This window comes from Schistocerca nitens, chromosome 5 (genome assembly GCF_023898315.1).
Source record: "Schistocerca nitens isolate TAMUIC-IGC-003100 chromosome 5, iqSchNite1.1, whole genome shotgun sequence".
Lineage (NCBI taxonomy): Eukaryota > Metazoa > Arthropoda > Insecta > Orthoptera > Acrididae > Schistocerca > Schistocerca nitens.
In genome coordinates this window covers 449,134,677-449,155,426 of record NC_064618.1, presented here as the reverse complement: position 1 = coordinate 449,155,426, position 20,750 = coordinate 449,134,677, and the positions used below count along the sequence as shown (strand labels likewise).

Below are 20,750 nucleotides of genomic sequence, written 5' to 3'. Positions count from 1 at the left end.
ACAATAATATATTTTTGATCCATCGATGCACACTGTTTTTCTCCTGTGAAGATGGTTGCAATAATCGGATCCGGTAGAGAATGACCATATAATTGTACAGTTGATGGCACAAATATTCTTTCTTCGATAAAAGTCTTATTTACCTGCCTCCGCAGCTGGCTTCGCTAAAGCACGCTTGAAGAGGTCTGGATGTATCTGGTTCGAATCTTAAAGGTAAATGAAATTCTCCTCATTAGTAGTCGGGTTTCAAGGACAAAACCGGTGATCCTGATCACCAAACTTTAGACTCATTCCCTGTCCTTTGTTTCAAACGTTGCCACACTGTCTAATGAAGTGAGAGTACTTGTATTAGTAGTGATTCGTCCGTCTTAAGAACACGTTAAAGTCTGCGGCGTCTTTGGTGCTATTCGAGACGAACAAGGAAGTGCCGGCACCAGATTTTATATTCTCTTTCCTTTACCATAACAGTTTCTAACAACATACAAACAACAACAAAGAGACGTGGTAGAACGGTTAAGGCACCCGTCTGTTATTCGGAGAAACGAAGAAACGAGGTTCAGGTCGCCATACAGGAATTATGACATAGGCTTCTCACGACTCTCCTTAAATCACTTCAAAGAAACACTGAATGCTTACTTTCAATAGGTCCTGGACAGTTTTCTTCACCATCTTGCCCATCTCATAGGTGCTTCGTCTCTAATGACCACGCCGTCGACGAAACATTGACCGCTAGCCTTCATTCCTTGATCCTACACGACACACGATACACTGAAGTCATCCAAGCGATACAGATATCCATTTGACACAATTTGCAGAAGAAATACGTGGATCCCAACCTCAGTACATATAGCTTATTTACATCTACATATATAGACCGTAAATCACTGTGAAGCGTGTGGCAAAGGGCACTTTTTGTTGTGTCATATCCACTGCATGACAAAAAAAGTGAAGGACGGAGAAGGGAGGGGGAAACGAAATGAAACTTAATGGGTTGAAAGTGCAGCGTCCATACCGACCGCCTGCGACTTCGGCATCCCGCATGACAAAACAGAGATGCGGGATGCCTTCATCACAACTAGTGAAACCAAAGCAAATGTTCACTATACGATCGAGGCCGCAGCCGAAGACGAAAACAAAGACTCGTGTCTCAGCCAACGGCCGCCAGGGTGCGGTACCCGAGCACCGCGGATCGACAGCAACGCTAGAGGACGCGATAAACAAGCGGACAATTTTTCTACGCCACTCACATGATCGAAAACAGTCACAGAAGATCCATCCGCCAACCGGCCTTATAAGCTGGTGCACCGCTCCCACTTGTAAGGATCTGCCATCCAAGCCGCAACATCCACGCGCCCTGTCTGCTGGAAGCCCCGGATCGTTAGGAGTGGTAGCTTTGGACTGTGACTCAAAAGTGTCGTGTAACAATAGTCTGGTGTCCCTGGACAGTTTTGTGGTAATGCTGTGCCGACACCTCTCTAGTAATTCTGTTTCCCTCTTTTCATTGGTGGTCTTTCCCAGGCGAGAGATTTGTGAGGAAACCATTTTATTTTGTTAATCTTCTGTTATAAGATCCGAAATGGGATCCATACATAGTTTCTTGCTTAAATTTTTTTGTTTCGACTACTTTGTCGACATCACCAAGGTCCTTGTTTATTGGATTTTTACCAATAAAAAATTGAGGTATATCGTTCGTGTTTTGACTCTACCACCGCAGATACAGCAGAGTGTCAACTTTACAAAGAATTTGGCAATATGAGTTCTCTTAGTGGTATGATGCTGCACTCCCTATGGCCTGGATGCACTGATTCGGTGGGGAACGGTGTCATAAAGCTGCTGGTATCCTCTCCTGAAACTTTGACTCTGGGTCGGAGTTTATAACCGAGCTGATCTCACATGCTTTACCGGGCACGGATCTGGGCATCTCTGTGGCCACAAAAGTACCTACACATCACACAGACAGTTCATAGAGCATTTTCTTGTTGAGAAACGCTACCACGATACCATCGCTTGAGAGGCAACACATGATGACTCAGGATATCCGTGACGTTTCGCTGTGCCGTCAGAGTTCCATCAGTCACTACCAGTACACCTGAAATCATAGCCGATAGTTCGCCACACCACGACTCCTGAAATAACACAGCTGTGCCTCTCCACAGCATTGGGCGAACAGAACCTGTCCCCATATCGCACCCATGGTCGCCGATGACATTCATCCGGGGTAGCTCTGAACTGAGATCCATCGCTGAACACAATGCGACGCCATTCAACAGCAATCCATGATCCCCAGTCACGGCGTCATTCCAAACGGAGTCGTTTGTGTCGAGGTGTTTACGGCAGCCTAAGCAAGGGGTGGTAATCCCTTAGTCCGACTGCCAATAGTCTCTGATCAATCGTGCAGGATGACACAGAATGTTTCAGGGAATCCATTAATCTTTCTCGAATTGCAGCCGTGGATATGAAGGAGTTACGACGTGCTCGGCGCACAGTACGGCGATTATCCCCTGTGGTCAGACGTAGTCGACCAAAACCTTCACAATGAATAAGCATGGTCTCACGTTTCACGTTCCCATGCAGTCAAACAATGGATCACTGTCACACTCGAATGCCTCAGAAATCTGGTTATAGCACGATTCGACCAACGGCCAAGTGGAGACCCACAATGAGGCTGCTTTGAAACTCTTCCAGATGCTGATAATGCTGTCTCGTACGAGTACGCGGGATATCGGCATCGCTCAAGATCTGACGCTGTTCACACCTATTATATACGCTACCAGGCCTGGTAACACACTGAACACATACAACACGGATGGGGTCTGAGGGCCGTTCTATCTGTCACATAGAATTGCAACAAGTTACAGTGATATGCGACCATGTCTTCTGAGTGCTTAACTTTTTTTGTTATGCGTTGTACACTGAAGCGCCAAAGAAACTGATGTAAGCATGCGTATTCAAATCAGAGACACGTAAAGGGGCACAATACGACACTGCGGTCGGCAACGCCTATATAAGACAAGTGTCTAGCGCAGTTGTTAGATCGGTTATTGTTGCTACAATGGCAGATTATCAAGATTTAACTGAGTTTGAACATGGTGTTATAATTGGCACACGAACGGTGGGACATAGCATCTCCGAGGTAGCGATGAAGTGCGGATTTTCCCGTACGACCATTTCACAAGTGTACCGTGAATATCAGGAATCTGGTAAAACATCAAATCTCAGATATCGCTGCGGCCGGGAAAAGGTCCTGCAAGAACGGGACCAACGGTGACTGAAGAAAAACGTTCAACATGACAGAAGTGTAACCCTTCCGCGAATTGCTGTAGATTTCAATGCTGGGCCATCAACAAGTGTCAGCGTGCGAATCATTCAACAAAACATCATGATATGGGCTTTTGGAGCCGAAGGCCCATTCTTGTGGCGTTGATGACACGACACAAAGCTTTACGCCTCGCCTGGCACCGTCAACACCGACACTGTACTGTTGATGACTGGAAACATGCTGCCTGGTGGGACGAGCCTCGTTTCAAATTTCATCGAGGGGATGGACGTGTACGGGTATGGAGACAACCTCATGAGTCCATGGACACTGCATGTCGGCAGGGGACTGTCCTAGCTGGTGGATGCTCTGTAATGGTGTGGGGCGTGTGCAGTTGGAGTGATATGGGACCCCGATGCGTGTAAATACGACTCTGACAGGTGACACGTAAGTAAGCATCCTGTCTCAATTGTGCTTTCCGAAGGACTTGGGCAATTCCAGCAGGACAATGCGACACACCACACATCCAGAATTGCTACATAGTGGCACCAGGAGAACTCTTCTGAGTTTAAAACACTTCCGCTGCTCCCCAAACTCCCCAAACATGAATATTATTGAGCATATCTGGGATGCCTTGCAACGTGCTGTTCATAAGAGATCTCCATCCCCTCGTACTTTTATGGATTTATGTACAGCCCTGCAGGATTGAGGGTGTCAGTTCCCTCCAGCACTACTTCAGATATTAGTCGAGTCCATGCGACGTCGTGCTGCGGTAGTTCTGCGTGCTCGCTGGGGGCACTGCACTATATTAGGCAGGTGTACCAGTTTCTTTGGCTCTTCAGTGTATTAAAATTTCTTCTTTTTCCATTCACACATGGAACGCAAGAATAGTAACAGCTTGCACTCCTGTGCACGTTCTGTTATTTTCTTAAAATATCTGCACCATCTCTATGAGATATTCGTTGTTTCCACCTTGAAGGACAACTCTTGAATGTAAGCAGGTTCTCGTGAGATGTACGGCCTCTACGTTAGAGTGTCTGGTATTTAAGATTTCTCAACATTTCTGTTAAAGCCTCTCGCTAGTGAAACAAGAGTGTTATAGGCTAACTCTCGCCACCCTTCACAGTAAGTGTGTACGCTGTAAGTCGCCTTTTAGTCTGACCTCACATGGGTCCTATACACTTGAGCAATATTCAAATATGGACGGACCGTACGCAATAGCATTTGTACACAAACTATAATTTTCCAATATCCTACCAATGAGTCGCAGCCTGCATATGCTATACCTGCATATGTTATAGTTCCATTTATTATCTCTACACCTTATTACTTCCTTATGTTTGTGTGACGTGATTGACTCTAGTTGAGTCCTTAATCCCATAATCAAACGAGACCTCGCTTTTAAGTTTTGTGAAATGCACAGCTTTGTGTTTCTGTATGTTAAGAGCTACTTACCAGTGTTTTGCACCAGGTTGACATTTTGACGAAATGTAACTGGGTGTTAATGGAATTTTTACCACATAGAATTTCTTCATAGATTATTGCATCATTTGTGAAAAGTCTGAGATTCACTATTACGATCTGTTAAGTAATTAATGTGCAACATGAATAACAACGGTTGTGTCGCACACTAAAGGAGCACACCAGAAAGTACTCCAGTGTCTGTAGATGATTCTCTATGCAGGAAGAAAATTTTCAGTCAATTTGCAAAGCTGGTTAAGATACCCCACATAAACATAGTTTCTTTAGAAGGCGTCGACGAGACTCTCACTCAGGTACTTTTCGAAAGTCTAGAAGCAATGATTATATCCACAGAGAAGGAGCTTAGCTAAGTTTTTCGTGATCGATGTTTTCGGAACCCGCATATCTCTGCCGAAGGGATTTGTGGTAAATTATGACCGTGATTTCTATACCATTTTGCCTTAATATATGACCATAATTTCATACCCAACTTTGATTCCAACACCAACCGTTGTGCATAGCTACCGTAGATTTATAAAGAAGGAGAGGTACACAGCAGTCAGTCGCAATCCCATTAGCTTTTATTACGCTTGCAAATCTAGATTTCGGCTACAAATAGTCATCTTCAATGCATTTTCGTTACAGTTCAACAGACACACAGCAGTTCATGTCACCACATGTTCCTGCAGGTGCATAGGCAGAAGCATAACAAAAGCTATTGATATTGCGACTGGCTGCTGTGTGCTTCTCCTTCCTTAGACTTCCATAGGGCTGTAAGACAGGATTTCTGGAAATACTTTGCTGCGGTAACTATTGAGGGCTTCATTCATATCCTTTCTAGTTACCAAATCGTTTCTCTATCATGTTAAATTATTCTGATAGGAACATATTTTTCTTTAGCTTGGTCAGCCGTTCGTTCGAATATGAGTCTCAGCTGCTCTACTTGTTCACTGCCTGAACCAAATAATTCCAGATATTGTCCGAGAAATGAGATAACCTCTCCCTTATCGATTTTACTGAACACGTAGTTTTCTGCTTACGTTTCTAGTCTTTTATACCTTGGGGTGAATTATTGCTACAGCTGTATTGCGATCACTGACCCCAGTCTTCCTGTAGACACTCTTTAAGAGGTTAAGTCTGTTTGTTACCAACAAATTGGGTGTATTTCCATCAAGGATAGGGTGTTGATACATTTGTTCGATGTAATTTTCAGCGATAGGATATAAATTCTTATATGATCTTAGTGGGACATCAACAACTGTTACTTGGATTGTTCATGGTGAGTAAAATCCGCTGCGGTTAGAATTTTAAATTTCCTTTATTTGGATAAAAGCATGTATACTACCCGGGTTTCAGGAGACTAACTCCTTCTTCAGGTACTACGTAATGGCATACGACAGGATCCCAATTAAGAACCTGGAGATGGGATCAGTGTTCCGAAACCCGGGTACTGGACATATCTTTATCCAGTTAAAGAAACTTTGAAAGTAGCATTACAGCGGATTTTATTCACCATGAACAATTTACTTGTTTCACCAGAAGTTTGCTCCGCCAGTTATGAAGTTGTACTTTTCCTAGTCAATTGTTGAGTGATTAAAATCTTCTCTAATTACGTAATGTAACGTTAAAGGGAAACATACACACTAGGAACAGACGTTTTCCCTGAAGTTAAGTTATTTCTGCAGCTGAGTCTGGAGTACGATATACCATTCATGTTTGTTAGTCACATCCAAACCATTTCACATGCAGATTCAATTTCTGTCCCAGTTAATTTAAAATTCTTGTCTAGTGTTACAAATACACAGCTATCCGACCTTTAGAGCCTATCTTTTTGATAAAGACTTCAATTTAACACTTCGAAGATTTCGCTAATATCAATGTCTGGCTCATCTTTTGAATAGTGCTTAGAACTCTTGGCAAATTTTTTGCGAGTGCGTATCTTTTAACATCAATATTGTAACATATTCACGTCATCCATAGTGCTGATGAAGGTCATGGTAAAAAGAGTAAAGAATCTCCCTTGTAAAACACAAAATTGTAACCCTTCTTTTACATGTGATGGTGTGATGCTTTCAGTTTGTAGCTAGTTTCTTTCTTATCCTTGCTAGAAAGTACTATGGAGGGAGTAAAATAACGTTTTCCAGCTTTTCTTTTCCACCTTCCTATACATAATACAGAATATCGACTGACATTCTTCATTTCTCTCCGTAAATCCACTTTTACGAATACAAGTGCTTTTGTCTGCCTCTGTAGCTGAGTGGTAACCGAATCCTGCTGACTTGAGAACATGTCGCGTTCGATTCTCGTCACTACTAGTGATTTATCCTCGGACGGAGGTTCAAATGGTTCAAATGGCTCTGAGCACTATGGGACTCAACTGTTGTGGTCATTAGTCCCCTAGAACTTAGAACTACTTAAACCTAACTAACCTAAGGACATCACAAACATCCATGCCCGAGGCAGGATTCGAACCTGCGACCGTAGGAGTCGCACGGTTCCGGACTGCGCGCCTAGAACCGCGAGACCACCTCGGCCGGCCTCAGACGGAGGACTGGAAGGAGTTGCTTTCGGCCGCAACTGGGAAGCTACTTGAACATGAAGTAGCGGCTCCTAGATTCGGCATGCTGACCAGGTGCCCCTCCATACTGCATAAAAATAACGCCGTTAGCAAAGGATGCCACAGTCATAAGTTAGCACCGAACGGTCTTCAGGGCCCGATGGTGGAGTTCCTTAATAACGAAGGTCGACACTGCCTGGGTCACTTGGTATGCTTTATAAGAATAACCGGTTTCAACTTGTGATATAGCGCATCCTGAGATCCATACATCTAACTGTTGCGAAGCGCAGCTTGTGAGCAGGGCGAGTATTCAGTTAAAACTGAGCTTTTTGAAAATAATATGCTCTTGCCTCTTATGACATTTGAACTGCCTTAGCCTGATGGCGTCACAGTTTAAGTGGGCTTTGAACCCCTGTGCAGTTAGACATTCTTCGCATCAACAGAACATTAACAGAGATGAAAGCAGCAAGAAGCGTTCGGAAACTCTTACTACCGACCAAGGACTGGTTCTAAGCTTTTCGATTTATAGTTCGGCACTTACCCACTTCACTACCGAAATCTTTGTCGTGTTACTCCCCTTCCGCGGATCAGCCAGCCAACTTACACGTGTCACTGTGCGGCAGCATTACACCGGGTAATTTTAAAGCCCATGAAACATTGTAAAAATTCGGTACAGATAAATAGCTAAGAACAACATAACAAATAGTACAGTATTTGAAAGACAAACTCTCAAAGCTTTTTACAACGTTTATAGAGATTCTATGTGTCCACCCTTCGTCACACGACACGCATCTAATCCGAAGTCCAAATTTGCCCATAACCAGCCCAGTGTATCAGTCGTAACGGTAAGAACAACTGCTGCGACGCGATGTCGCAAGTCTTTGAAGTTCTGTGGTTAAAGTGAAACAGTGACGCTATCCTTGATGTAACCCTTACAAAAAATGGTTCAAATGGCTCTGAGCACTGTGGGACTTAACTTCTGAGGTCATCAGTCCCCTAGAGCTTACAACTACTTAAACCTAACTAACCTAAGGACATCACACTCATCCATGCCCGAGGCAGGATTCGAACCTGCGACCGTAGCGGTCGCCCGGCTCCAGACTGTAGCGCCTAGAACCTCTCGGCCACTTCGGCCGGCTAACCCTTACAAGAAAAAATACCAAGGCATCAAGTACGGTAACCGAGGTGGCCACTCGAGTAGCACTACGGAGCAGCCGTAACACGGCCTATCCAGTATAGTGGCAACATTTCACACAAGTAACCTCGTACACAGTTGTGGAGTTGTGGAAGTGTGGAGGGGCGCCGTCTTGTTGAAAGATGAAATCCTTCCTGTCTGTTTCAAGTTGTGGGACGAACCACAGTTGCAGCATGTCGAGAGGAATGACACCATTGACAGTTTTCTCAGCGAAGAAGAAGAGCCCATAGGTAGTCTTGTTGGACACGACTCAGAACACCTTAACTTTCTCGGAATCAGTTGCATGTCGATTCTCTGTCCTCCATATGCGAGTGTGATGTTAGTTGACCATTCCCGGAAGATGAAAAGAGGCTTTGTCACTGAAGATTAATTTACTTGCGAAGTTGTCATTTTTAAGATGCTTCTGCGTATCAGTACAGAACCACAGACGGCGAAATTTACCGTCGTAGCTTATGGCTTGCAGGCCGCTCTTAATCGAAGGGTCTTCCACGTGATTGGCTGAGGGATGATCAATTCTGTATTAGCTCGCGACTTAGACTTTGTGGCACATGGAAACACCACGTCCCTCATACGGTCCACTGTGTGTTTTGACAAGTCCGGTAGGCCCACACGTTTTGCGTCATACAAACAACCATCCTCCTCGAATTTCTTATACCACTTCACTATGCTTTGTAAACTGGTGGCGTTTTGCGAAAGTTGCCACAGAAAGCTGTTTGCACATTCCCTACCGATTGGCAAAGGGCAAATTCTAGCATACAAAATGCTTTCTCTGCCTGGTTCACCGCAATTTTCTGCAACTACGGTGATCGCTCCCTGTCGGCAATTTTTCAAACTAAATTGCTGGCATCACGTTCAAAAAAGTTCGGCTATCTGCTTTTCACGCACTGGTCATTTCTTACGCTATGTTCATCCATTTACGTATACCAATTTTTTTTAAATGCTTGATGGACTATAATTACCCTGTAAGTAGGAAACAGACGACTTTTGTGTGTTTGTTTCAATTGTGTTGTTGTAAAAACAGTAACTACAGGTTAACATGATGTGACATTCCTATATCTAAGAGTTCGTTGATAACCATATTGTCTGAAATTCGAAAAAGTGGGAAGATAACTGAAACTGTTACAAACATGACATACTTCTGAATGACAGATTTGTCTCAGCATCTGTAAACAGAGAGCGCAAATTGCCTAAGGGAATGAGAGAGGAAACTGGGTATTTTATCTGTAATGCAAACGACGTGCTGGATAATTCATGTGTTTACATTAGGTGGGCGCACGTGGAGCAGCTACAATGGCCCGGCAGGTTAAGGCACTTGTAAGTAGAACGTTGTCTCTGATGGACCGACGAGCCCTCAACAGCGGCTCTAAAGGTTTCTGTCGAGATGTACGTTAAAAAAACTTCCATTTATTTTTCCCTTTACGTCTTAAAATTAATATCTGCTACACTCAAATCTAAGTCGACTATTTAACATCTTCCTTTTGTGTCTTCTAACAAAAAGATCCATCCTCATGGGCCAGCATTAATTTTAAAGTTGCAGGAATTCGCAAAACATTGAACCGCATCTTGACGTGCCGAATACAGACAAAGCGCATGCGGTACCTGAGAGCTACAGAGTTATGAAAAACTACTAAACACTCACTGCAAGGGTTAACCAACGTTTTGGAGCTGTGTAGTGACGAAATAATTTACCTGCGGTGTCTCTATCTTCAAACACACACCTACAATTGTAATACAACTATTATGGTGTAGAAAGCAGCAATCATTCCTTCTCGAACGATCCTGATTTTTGGATGGTGGCAACTGCAACTTCTTACTTATGGATTCTTTCGTTACTTCTTGGCAGTACAATTCCATATTTAAGGCTGAATAACATGTAAACTATTTTTGTTCTGCTGACAAGAATAAAATAGCGTACATGTTATCCAACCTTATAAAATGCAACTTCGTTTTCAAACATCCAATTGTATTGCAACATGGGTGGTACATCGTATCTGTTCAGCATCAGTTACGATCACGTGACACGATGTGCTGTCTCTTGCTCTGTAAATAAGTATGGTACCCTAGAAGTACCTTAATTGTGCCTTGCAGAACTCTGTAAATTGCAGAAATGCGCCAAGATTACTGTTTCTGGTGGTGTAGTATACACAGGTCTTTCTATCTTATTTTTGCACTACAACATCGAAATGCTCTTCAAAGACAGACGAAGAATGACGATTTGAATGCGCAGTGCCCACGAGAGCAAAGTTGTACGTCTAAGGTTCTTTAAAGTATTTCTATGCTTCACAGCATTGCTGACAATTGAAGACGTTTTATCGAGAACTATTTCACTCGCTGCTTGTGAAAAGCATTGTACCGAAAAAATGCTCTTTTTTTATTTGTTTCTGTAGCAGAAATTTTCAATGTATGCTGTATCTGTCAGTAACTTTTACGTATGTAACTCTTAACATTTTTCAATTTTTACTATCAGTATCGCATTCACGGAACGTCACACATTTTACCTCTGCCAACATGAAGTGCCGGAAAAATACTGAGTAAGATGCATAACACGAAAATAAGAGGCAATACGATGTGCAGTACACCAATAAGTATTGTCTTAACATCAGAAATAGATCAGTTGATCACCGTTCTTACAGCAAATAATTAGTGGACACGAGATGACAACAGAGTATGGCATAATATGATAATTCAATCCGCCTGAGAATAGAACAGGCTAGAAGACACCAGAGGGCACACTGTGGTAAGGCCAGTGTTTATGGAGCGAGGGATCATAAAAATTAATGTACCTCACTGTTTCCATCCAGCGAGAGCAAAATAGAATACTTGCCGATCTTAATAACGTGCCTTAGAATTCGATGGACCCTAGCAATTAACACTGAAGAGAAGATATGTGTAGAGTTATTGTGGTCTTTAGTGTGAAGGCTGATTTGATCTAGCTATCTACTCTAATTTATCTTGTGCAAGCCTCTTGCCGGCCGCGGTGGTCTCGCGGTTCTAGGCGCGCAGTCCGGAACCGTGCGACCGCTACGGTCGCAGGTTCGAATCCTGCCTCGGGCATGGATGTGTGTGATGTCCTTAGGTTAGTTAGGTTTAAGTAGTTCTAAGTTCTAGGGGACTGATAACCACAGCAGTTGAGTCCCATAGTGCTCAGAGCCATTTTTTTTTTTGCAAGCCTCTTCATCTCCGAATAACTACTGTAACCTACATCCATTTGAACTTGCTTGCTATATTCGTCCCTTGGTCTCCCTCCACAACTCACCTCCAACAGTTCTCTCCAGTACCAAACTGGAAATACCTTGATGCCTATCAACTGACCATTTCTTTTAGCCAACTGAGCCATAAATTTCTTTTCTTCACAGTTTGATCTATTCTCTCCTCAGTAGTTGCGTGATCTAACCACCTAATCTTCAGGATTCTTCTGTAGCACACATTTCGAAAGCTTTCATTCTCTTCGTTTCTGAACTGCTTATTGTTCACGCTTCATTACAGTACAGGGCTACTATTCAGACTAATAGCTTCAGAAAAGACTTCCCATCATAAATTAAATTTACGTTCAGTATTAATAAATTTATCTTTTTCGGAAATGCTTTCCTTGCTAGGCCAGTACGCATTTTATATGCTCTCACCTTCCACTTATTTTGCTGCCCAAACAATAAGATTCGTCTACTACCTTTAAAGACTCATTTCCTAATCTAATTCCCTAAGAATCACCTTATTTAATTCGACTACATTGCATTGATTTATTTTAGTTGGTACTCGTCTTATAACCTCTTTTTCAAGACTCTATCCATTCCGTTCAACTGCTCTTCCAAGTTCTATGCTGTCTTTGAGAGAATTGCAGTGCCACCGGCAAACCTAGAAGCTTTTATTTCTTCTCCCTAAACTTAAATTTCTTCTCCGGATTTCTCCTTGCTTTTCTTCACTGCTTGCTCCATATACCGACTAAATAACATCTGGATAAGCTACAATCCTGGTCTCATTCCCTTCTCAACCTCTGCTTCCCTTCCGTGCCCCTTGACTCTTGTAACTGTCGTCTGGATTTTTATACAAGTTGTATATAATCTTTCTGCCCCTGTATTTTACCCCTGTTACATTCATAAATTTAAAGAGTGTATTCCAGCCAACATTGTCAAAGGCTTTCTCTAAGTCTATAAATGCTGCAAACATAGGCTTGCGTTTTCTTAACCTATCTTCTAAGAGAACTCGTAGGGTCAATATTACCTCGAAAGTTCCTTAATTTCTCCGCAATACCAATTGACCTTACCCAAGGTCGGTTTCTAGCAGTTTTTCTATTCATATGTTAATTACATTATTCGTGTCAGTATTTTGCAACCATGATTTATTACTGATAGTTCGGTAATATTCACACATGTCAGCACCTGCTTTCTTTGGAATTGGAATGATTATCACAGGCCAACGAAAAATTTTTTTTGAAAAACTTTTTTTACTTTGATAGCTGATCTTTACTGATTTTTATGAGTTGAACCCAAATCTAGTATTAGTTTTTTTGGATCACCCATAGTTTTCGAGCAATATGCTTTTTATTATATAGTTAAAAAATCCTATGCTGTACGGTAAGGGAAATTAATGAAACGCTTTGTTACAACATAAACAACATAAGCATGGTTTGTATTTACAGTAAGCTACTTAAAACAATGATATGTGTTAATAGACGTTTCACTTGTCAGTTGGAATTGGTTTGTATTTTCTTCAGCTTTTTTCTTTGAATCTTCTTGTGTAGCTTTTTCTACGATGAGTCGCTTGCTGAACTTCTCGGTGAAGTGACCAACACTAGTCCCCTGTCATGTTGGTATTCCAGCGGCCTTGGTAGCGTCTTTCCATAACTTTAATGTCCTGGTGAACACGCTCTCCTTGCTCCTCACTAACATCTCCCATATTGTCCGGGAAGTAATCAAGGTGACTGTTCAAAAAGTGAACTTTCAGGGTCATTAAACTTCCTAAAGTTTTAAACTTCTTTAACATTGTAGCTATAATAGAAACATATTCTGGGGCTTTTTCATGTCCTAAGAACTTTGTAACGACTTGCTTGAATGATACCCATGCTTCTTTTTCATTTAAGGCCATTTTCATTTAAGGCCATTTTCTAATGTCAGGTCCGACAAAGACGCCTTCTTTTAGCTTAGCTTCTGAAAGGTATGGAAACTTTTGGCAGAAATACTTAAAACATGGTCCATCTTTAGACAAAGCCTTTACAAACTGTTCCATTAGGCCTAACTTTATATGTAGAGGTGGTAGGAGTGCGTGTTTTGGAAATACAAGGTTTTTGCGTAGAATGTTCTTCTCACCAGGTTTTAAAGACCCCCCTCACAGGCCAGTTCTTTCTGCATCAGTGTTGATACCTAGCCATAATGTCCCATGCACACAAGAAACATGGAAATTTGGTAAAGCCACCCTGTGACCAAGGAGCATGCATGTTACTTTTAGATCGCCACCCATCATCTAACCATGAGCAGAATAGCCTATTTCATCTAGCGCTATTTCTAGGTTTTTATATCTTTCTTGCATATGTACAGAATGTCCAGCAGGTATAGATGCATACATGTTACCATTATGTAATAAAACAGCCATTAAAATAGTTTTGGATGAATCAATAAACAGCCCCTAGTCTTCTTTTTTGTATTCAATACCAAACTCATTCATCAGACAGAGAATGTCTGAGCAGTACACTAAATCACCTTCTTGTGGAAAAAACTTGGAAAATTCCTGCTCTCTCTTTCTATACATGTATAAGCTGGTTCCATCTGCCAGTAAGTTCTTTTCTTTTAATCTAGAGCCAAGCAATTCAGCTTTTTCTATCGTTAAGCCCAGATCCCTAACCAAATCGTTAAGCTCGGTCTGAGTAAACAATTTGGGCTCTAGACTTTCTGTGTTGCAATGGAATTCATCATCATCTCGTTCATCTTAAACAGATCGTATATCAGAAATACACTTCTGTTGAAGTCGAATTTAAATCATCTGGTGGTTCAGGAACCAATAAATCTACACCGTGCCCTACTGGTCGGATGGCGGACAGTAGACTAGGCTAGCTTATAACCTTCTTGTTTTTCGAATTATGACCAGTAATATCAACACTGCAAAAGTAGCAATCATTGGAATGATTTCTTGACTCCCTCCATACCATAGGAACAGCAAATCTAAAGGCTTTTTCTCCTTTTTGGACCACTTTTTCAGATCTTCAACACACACATAACATATCTCATGTGGCGCCCGAGATTTATCTATCACGAAGTTTAGATCAAAAGTATGAAAGATAAGCCTTTTTCACGAAGTCTGTAATATTTCTTTGGCGTTTTTTAATCACAAATTCACCAAAAATATAACAAAAACTGTGAGAAAGGTTTTTACGACCACAATTAGATATTGTACTGTGCTCATGTACAGGAAACGGGAAAGTGAGGTTAGGTTGACAGTAAACAAAACACCATCTGTTAACACAAAAATAGAATCGACGTTTTTTTGCCAGCAAATGTTTTTCAACAGTGCTACCAACGTCATCTACATTCATTACATCTCCTTTTTAATTATTTTAACTATATAAAAACTGTTAAATTCTTTAAAAATCGCTTAATTTAATAAATTTAATTGTAAAATGTGAAGAAATGGTGGGTGATGCAGTTTTTTAAGTATTATATTTGGATTTCCCACCCTAAAAAACATAAGAATAAGTTATTTTCAGCAAAAAAGTTTTTCCATCGTTGGCTTGTGTTACATTCTCCTTGAAGTCTGCGGGTACTTCGTCTATCTCGTACATGTTGCACACCAGATGGAAGAGTGTTGTCATGGCTGGCCCTCCCAAGGATCTCAACAATTGTGAGAAATGTCATCTACACCAGTAGCCTTGTTTCGACTTATATTTTTCAGTGTTTTGTCCTTCCATATATTCCTTCCACCTTTGAGCTTTCCCCTCTTTGCTTAATAATGGTTTACTTTCTGATATCTTCATATTCCTGCTCTCAAAAGAGCTCTTTAATTTTTCTATAGGCAGTATCTGTCTTTCGCCTAGTTATACTTGCTTCTACAGCCTTTCAAAAAATATTCAAATGTGTGTGAAATCTTATGGGACTTAACTGCTAAGGTCATCAGTCCCTAAGCCTACACACTACTTAACCTAAATTACCTAAGGACAAACACATACACCCATGCCAGAGGGAGGACTCGAACCTCCGCCAGGGCTACAGCCTTTCATTTGTCCAATAGCCACTCTGCACTTTCTGCCAACCTCAGTTTGTAAATGCTTATATTTTCTTTTGCCTACTTTACTTTCTGTATTTCCATATTTTCTTCTTTCCTCAACTTAAATATATCCTGTGTCAGCTAAGGATTTCTAATAGGCCTAGTCTTTTATGTATTTGACACTCTTCTGAATTCACTATTTCATCTCCCAAAGCTACCCATTCGTTTATCACTGCATTCCTTTCCCTGTTTCAGTCAACTGTTGACGAATGCTCTTTCTAAAATTTTCAGTAACCTCTAGTTCTTCCTATTTATCCAGATCTCCTTAATTTCCTACCTTTTTGCAATCTCTTCACTTTTAATCTGCAGTTCATAACCGATAAATTATAGTCAGAGTCCACACTGGCCCCTGGAAATATCCCGCAGCTTAAAATCTGGTTTCGAAACCTCTGTCTTACCATTAGATAATCAGTCCGAAACCTTCCAGTGTCTCCAGGTCTTTTCCACGTATACAGCCTTCTTCCACGGTTCTTAAACCAAGTATTATTAATTATTGAATAAGCTGTGGGTTAAAATCTTCTAGATGGTTTCCTGTTTCGTTCTTTTGTCCCCCTGTCCATGTTCCCCTACGTATTTTCCTTCTGTTTATTTTCTACTATCGAACTCCAGTCCCCCATCGCAATTAAATTTTCGTCTCCCTTAACTACCTCAATAATTTTTTTATCTGATCATACATTCTTTCAATCTCTTCGTCTGCAGAGCTAGTTGGTATACAAACTTTTACTACTGTGGTGTACGTTAGCTACGATAATACATTCACTGTGCTGTTCATAGTAGGGTTCCCGCACTCCTGTTTTCTTTTTCATTACTCCTATTTGATTTTGTATTTATATCCTGTACTCACTTCACCGAAAGACCTGTTTTTCTTGCCACCACACTTCGCTAATTACCACTGTATCTAACTTCACCCTGTGCACCCTGCCCATTTCCCTTTTTGAATTCTCTAACCTTCCAACCGATTAAGGGATCTAACATTCCACGTTCCTACCTGTGGAATGTCAGTTTTGTTTCTCGTTATGACGATATCTTGCTGTATATTCTTTGCTCGGAGATACAAATAGGGAACTGCTTTACCTCCGGAATATTTTACCCAAGAGGAAGCCATCCTCGTTTATCCATATAAAAGTGCTACATGTCCTAGGAAAAAATAATGGTTGTCGTTTTCCTTTTTCTTTCAGCCGTACCAGCACGGTGAGGCCATGTTGTCTAACTTTACAAGGCCAGATGAGTCAATCACACAGACTGTTGCCCCTGAAACTACTGAAAAGGCTGCTGTCCCACTCCAGGAACTATAAGGTAGTGTGGCCTCTCTATAGAAACCCCTCCATTGTGGTTGCACCCAAGATACAGCTATCTATATCGTTGATACATCCAAGCCACCCCATCTCGGCAATGTCCGTGATTCATGTGTGTATTGCATAGCTAATAATACAGTAGTTCCATATTGTGAATTGCAGATGTACGTCCTACAAACAACGTATCTGCTGACTGTAAAAAACCCTTCGATTTTTCTACTTGTTAGCTCGTGCTTAACTGTTAGGAAGGATAGAAAACTCTAAATATGTCCGTGAGTGCTCATGTTTCATAACTACCTTTGAGTGAGTATATACAAAGGCAGGCGTCACTGCAATTTGCATACCAGTCTGCTTACAAGGTACCGGATAAGATAACTACTAGAGTCATTTTGATTAGGTGGCTTTCCTGAAACTCATTTTCACTTCCAAGTTGGCCTCTACGAAAATGCAATGTTGGAAGCCTTTTTTCGCATTATATGAACTCAGAGAAAGACTGTTTTGAAAACGTCGTGCTTCAGCAGTACAAAACAGACATAAACATTTTTGTAATATTATTATGCTACAAACAAAGTTATAGCTTACACTTTATTAAGCTGTATCTACATTCTATTTCCTTTTTTCCTGGTGCCTTTGTGTTACTATCATTCTTCCTCCGCTCTAACAGAAAAATAGTTACAAATAAGAATTGCATATAATGCTTCCCAATGTCATCATTCGCTGAAAGGTTGTAGAAATGTCTGCTCTAATTAGAGCACATAGAATTCAAGATGTATTATGTATTGGGAGTTAACGAAGCTCTATCTACAGGCTGTTTACATGATAACACACAATAATTTTTCGATGAATAGCGAGAGTTCGAATAAAGGAACTTATTGGATACTACACTGCTCGCTGGTGTATTTTTGACATCACAATGCAGTACAGTCAAACGCAATCACACAAAACTGAAGAAATGGCATACCTTTTTCGGGATTTCTTCTTCCTCTTCGTCGAGCAAAGCAGTCGCTGAAACGGAGAAAAAAATAAAGCTATAGATGTTGATTTGAAAGTAAAAAAAGGAGGCGTTTACCAAAAAACATGGAAATTTATTGATGCAAATAAGATAAGCAGTAGAGGAAGATGAAGGGAAAGATAAAGAGACAGAAGAGTATGGGAAGGAAGTAGTAGTAGTAGTAGTAGTAGAAGCGGGAGGAGGAAGAGGAGAAAGTAAGCCAGGAAGATCAGGAGCTGTAGAGTCGGAGTTCAGCGGTACATCCTACTCCTCCCCCCTTCCTTCCAATCAAAGACATCACAGACGTTATAAACAGATTGTTTCAGTCACGGAGTAAGAGAGCTTGCTAGAAATGGCGAGTTCTAAATTAAATACAAATCTTTGACTACGTCTTACGCAAAGGGAAATTTAGATATACGGATCGTTATATTTTCACCTATTAGGGCTGAGTTGGTGCTCTTCGTAGAATTAGGGTATGTACAGGCAACAGTTCCACTTTTACTATTATTTTCATTCTTAAGTTCATTCTTAATACGATAAACATACTTGCAAACTCTCTCTGAAGTGGAAGACTGTTTTACTTATTACGTTTTCTTTATTCCATAAGATTTCTGTCGTATTGTCACTTGATCATGAAACAGGTAATTAAATTTAATTAATAATAATTAAAAAGAACGTATATTAATAATACCAATGATAAAGAACCGTTGCTCCGTCGACGTTAAGATCATTACAGACGTACACGGTGAACAATTAGAACTGGTGAAGGTTTAGACGGGAAACTGGTCATCGCCTTTACTACGGAACCGTCTAGAAATTCCACCTAAATGATTTAGGGAAAGCATTAGAAGATAAAAGTGGATGGCCGATTATTGTGTCTTGATTACTGCATGACCCCACTCTGTTATTTCGATAGGAGCAACTTTTAACCCTCGAGCGGGTGCAGCGTTTTACATAACACGAGCAGACGCGTGGCGCACTTTGTACACAAATAAAGAATAGCTGACTTTATGTTACCAAGATAAAAATGTGTAAACAAATTTATCAGTCTTATTTAATTAAAGAACGATAAAGTAAACTAACATTACATGAGCTAAATCACTTTTTAGTTAAACAATAAAAAATAAACTTTTCAGGGTATCATCCTGTTGCCGCACACAAGTGTTACTCGATAGTAATGACTCACTCGAAGCACTAAACAGCGCAGTTGCATCAGATCCCTGCCAACTACCTATTTCTTTAGCAATTACCTCATGGATAACTGCTTCATTGTGGGACTGTGCTGCAAGCTCGGAATCTGGTCATTGACTTGTACCGATCGTAAATTTTTTCTCAGTTGGCTTGCTATTTGTTTTATATTACTGCTGCCCACTCGGACGTATGACAACACAACTGCCGCGCGGGATTAGCCGAGCGGTCTCAGGCGCTGCAGTCATGGCCAGTGCGGCTGGTCCCGGCGGAGGTTCGAGTCCTTCCTCGGGCACAGGTGTGTGTGTTTGTCCTTCGGATAATTTAGGTTAAGTAGAGTGTAAGTTTAGGGACTGATGACCTTAGCAGTTAAGTCCCATAAGATTTTACACATTTTTGAACAACACAACTCACTGCTTTGTTAGCCAAAGCATTAATGAAGGAACAGGCAGCGACTCAACATTGTAAAACAGCAATGGAACGGTATAGAACAATGTTATTTGTGATTGGCGCACTTTATACACAGGCGTGTCCGCTCATGTTGCGTCGGTGCCTTCAGGTGCTAAAATGATGGCGTATACCTACAGTACGACGACCAAAGAACTGACCCATCCATGATGTCAACGATCCACATCACATACCGCTGAGTGTAATGCAGCTTTGGCGAAAAAAAAAAGAAAACAATGCTTTTGCAACCACACTACTCACCGGATATGGCCCCATGCCCCCTGGCGTAGAATGAAGAGTTTTGCAGTGGAATAGTTCTCAACACATTGAATAAGTGAAACAAAAACTAATGGACTTAACTTCGGACGAATTCAAAAACTGTTTTCCTCAATGAGTGAAATATTAGAACAAAAACATTAGATCCGATTGTCTCTTTCGGAAAGTTAAGCAACTTGGTCAGTGTTCTGTAAAATACAAAATGTGTAACTAAATAATTCCCATTTCCTTTCGGTCCCCGCTGGTAAGCACTCAGTCAACGTCAGAAAACTTGGATCGCCATCTACGATGCTATTAAGAAGTGTGCATGCTTTATTCTGAAGCATTCCGCATCTTGCCCGTTAACATATCCCATCATCACCGAGTCAGACTACTATTTTCAAATTACGTTTGTCTGCTAACTTACCGTTTGCAGAGCCTTGATGTAAGCTTTCGACGCTACATATAATTTAATGTTTGGCAGCTATGAAAACACTGTCTCTCTGGAGGCAGACATGTATTTATGCCACATATTTCACCTCTAACCTGTTTTCACTGCTGTCAATATATTACCGTACCTGGTAATATATCTAAATTATCACGAACGCCGCTGCAGCTTTTTAATAGGAAATTAAATCGGTGTGTAGCTGGATCCTGGAAAGACGCTATTTAACTCTTTCATTGTCTTATCAGGAACATAAAATTCTCTTTCTATGAGCAATCTATAGTGTTACTGATCCGAGCTAAGAAGCAGGTTCGACAAATCTAGAAATTTTTAGATATGAATTCACAAGCGTAGGTCTTCAAATCTGCAATGAACACTGACACAGATACAACTAAGTTTCATATTCAGA

At 41.1% G+C, this 20,750-nt stretch overlaps 1 protein-coding gene across 3 annotated transcripts in view; it reads right to left on the bottom strand.

Annotated features, from left to right (window-relative positions):
- LOC126259584 (peptide transporter family 1-like) overlaps positions 1–20,750 on the bottom strand; it is a 422,849-nt gene that overhangs the window by 230,434 nt on the left and 171,665 nt on the right. For all 3 annotated transcript variants that reach the window (XM_049956492.1, XM_049956493.1, XM_049956494.1), the window contains one exon: positions 17,977–18,020. In XM_049956492.1, coding sequence (XP_049812449.1) covers positions 17,977–18,020 — 44 coding nt within the window. The remainder of the gene's footprint in view (positions 1–17,976; positions 18,021–20,750) is intronic.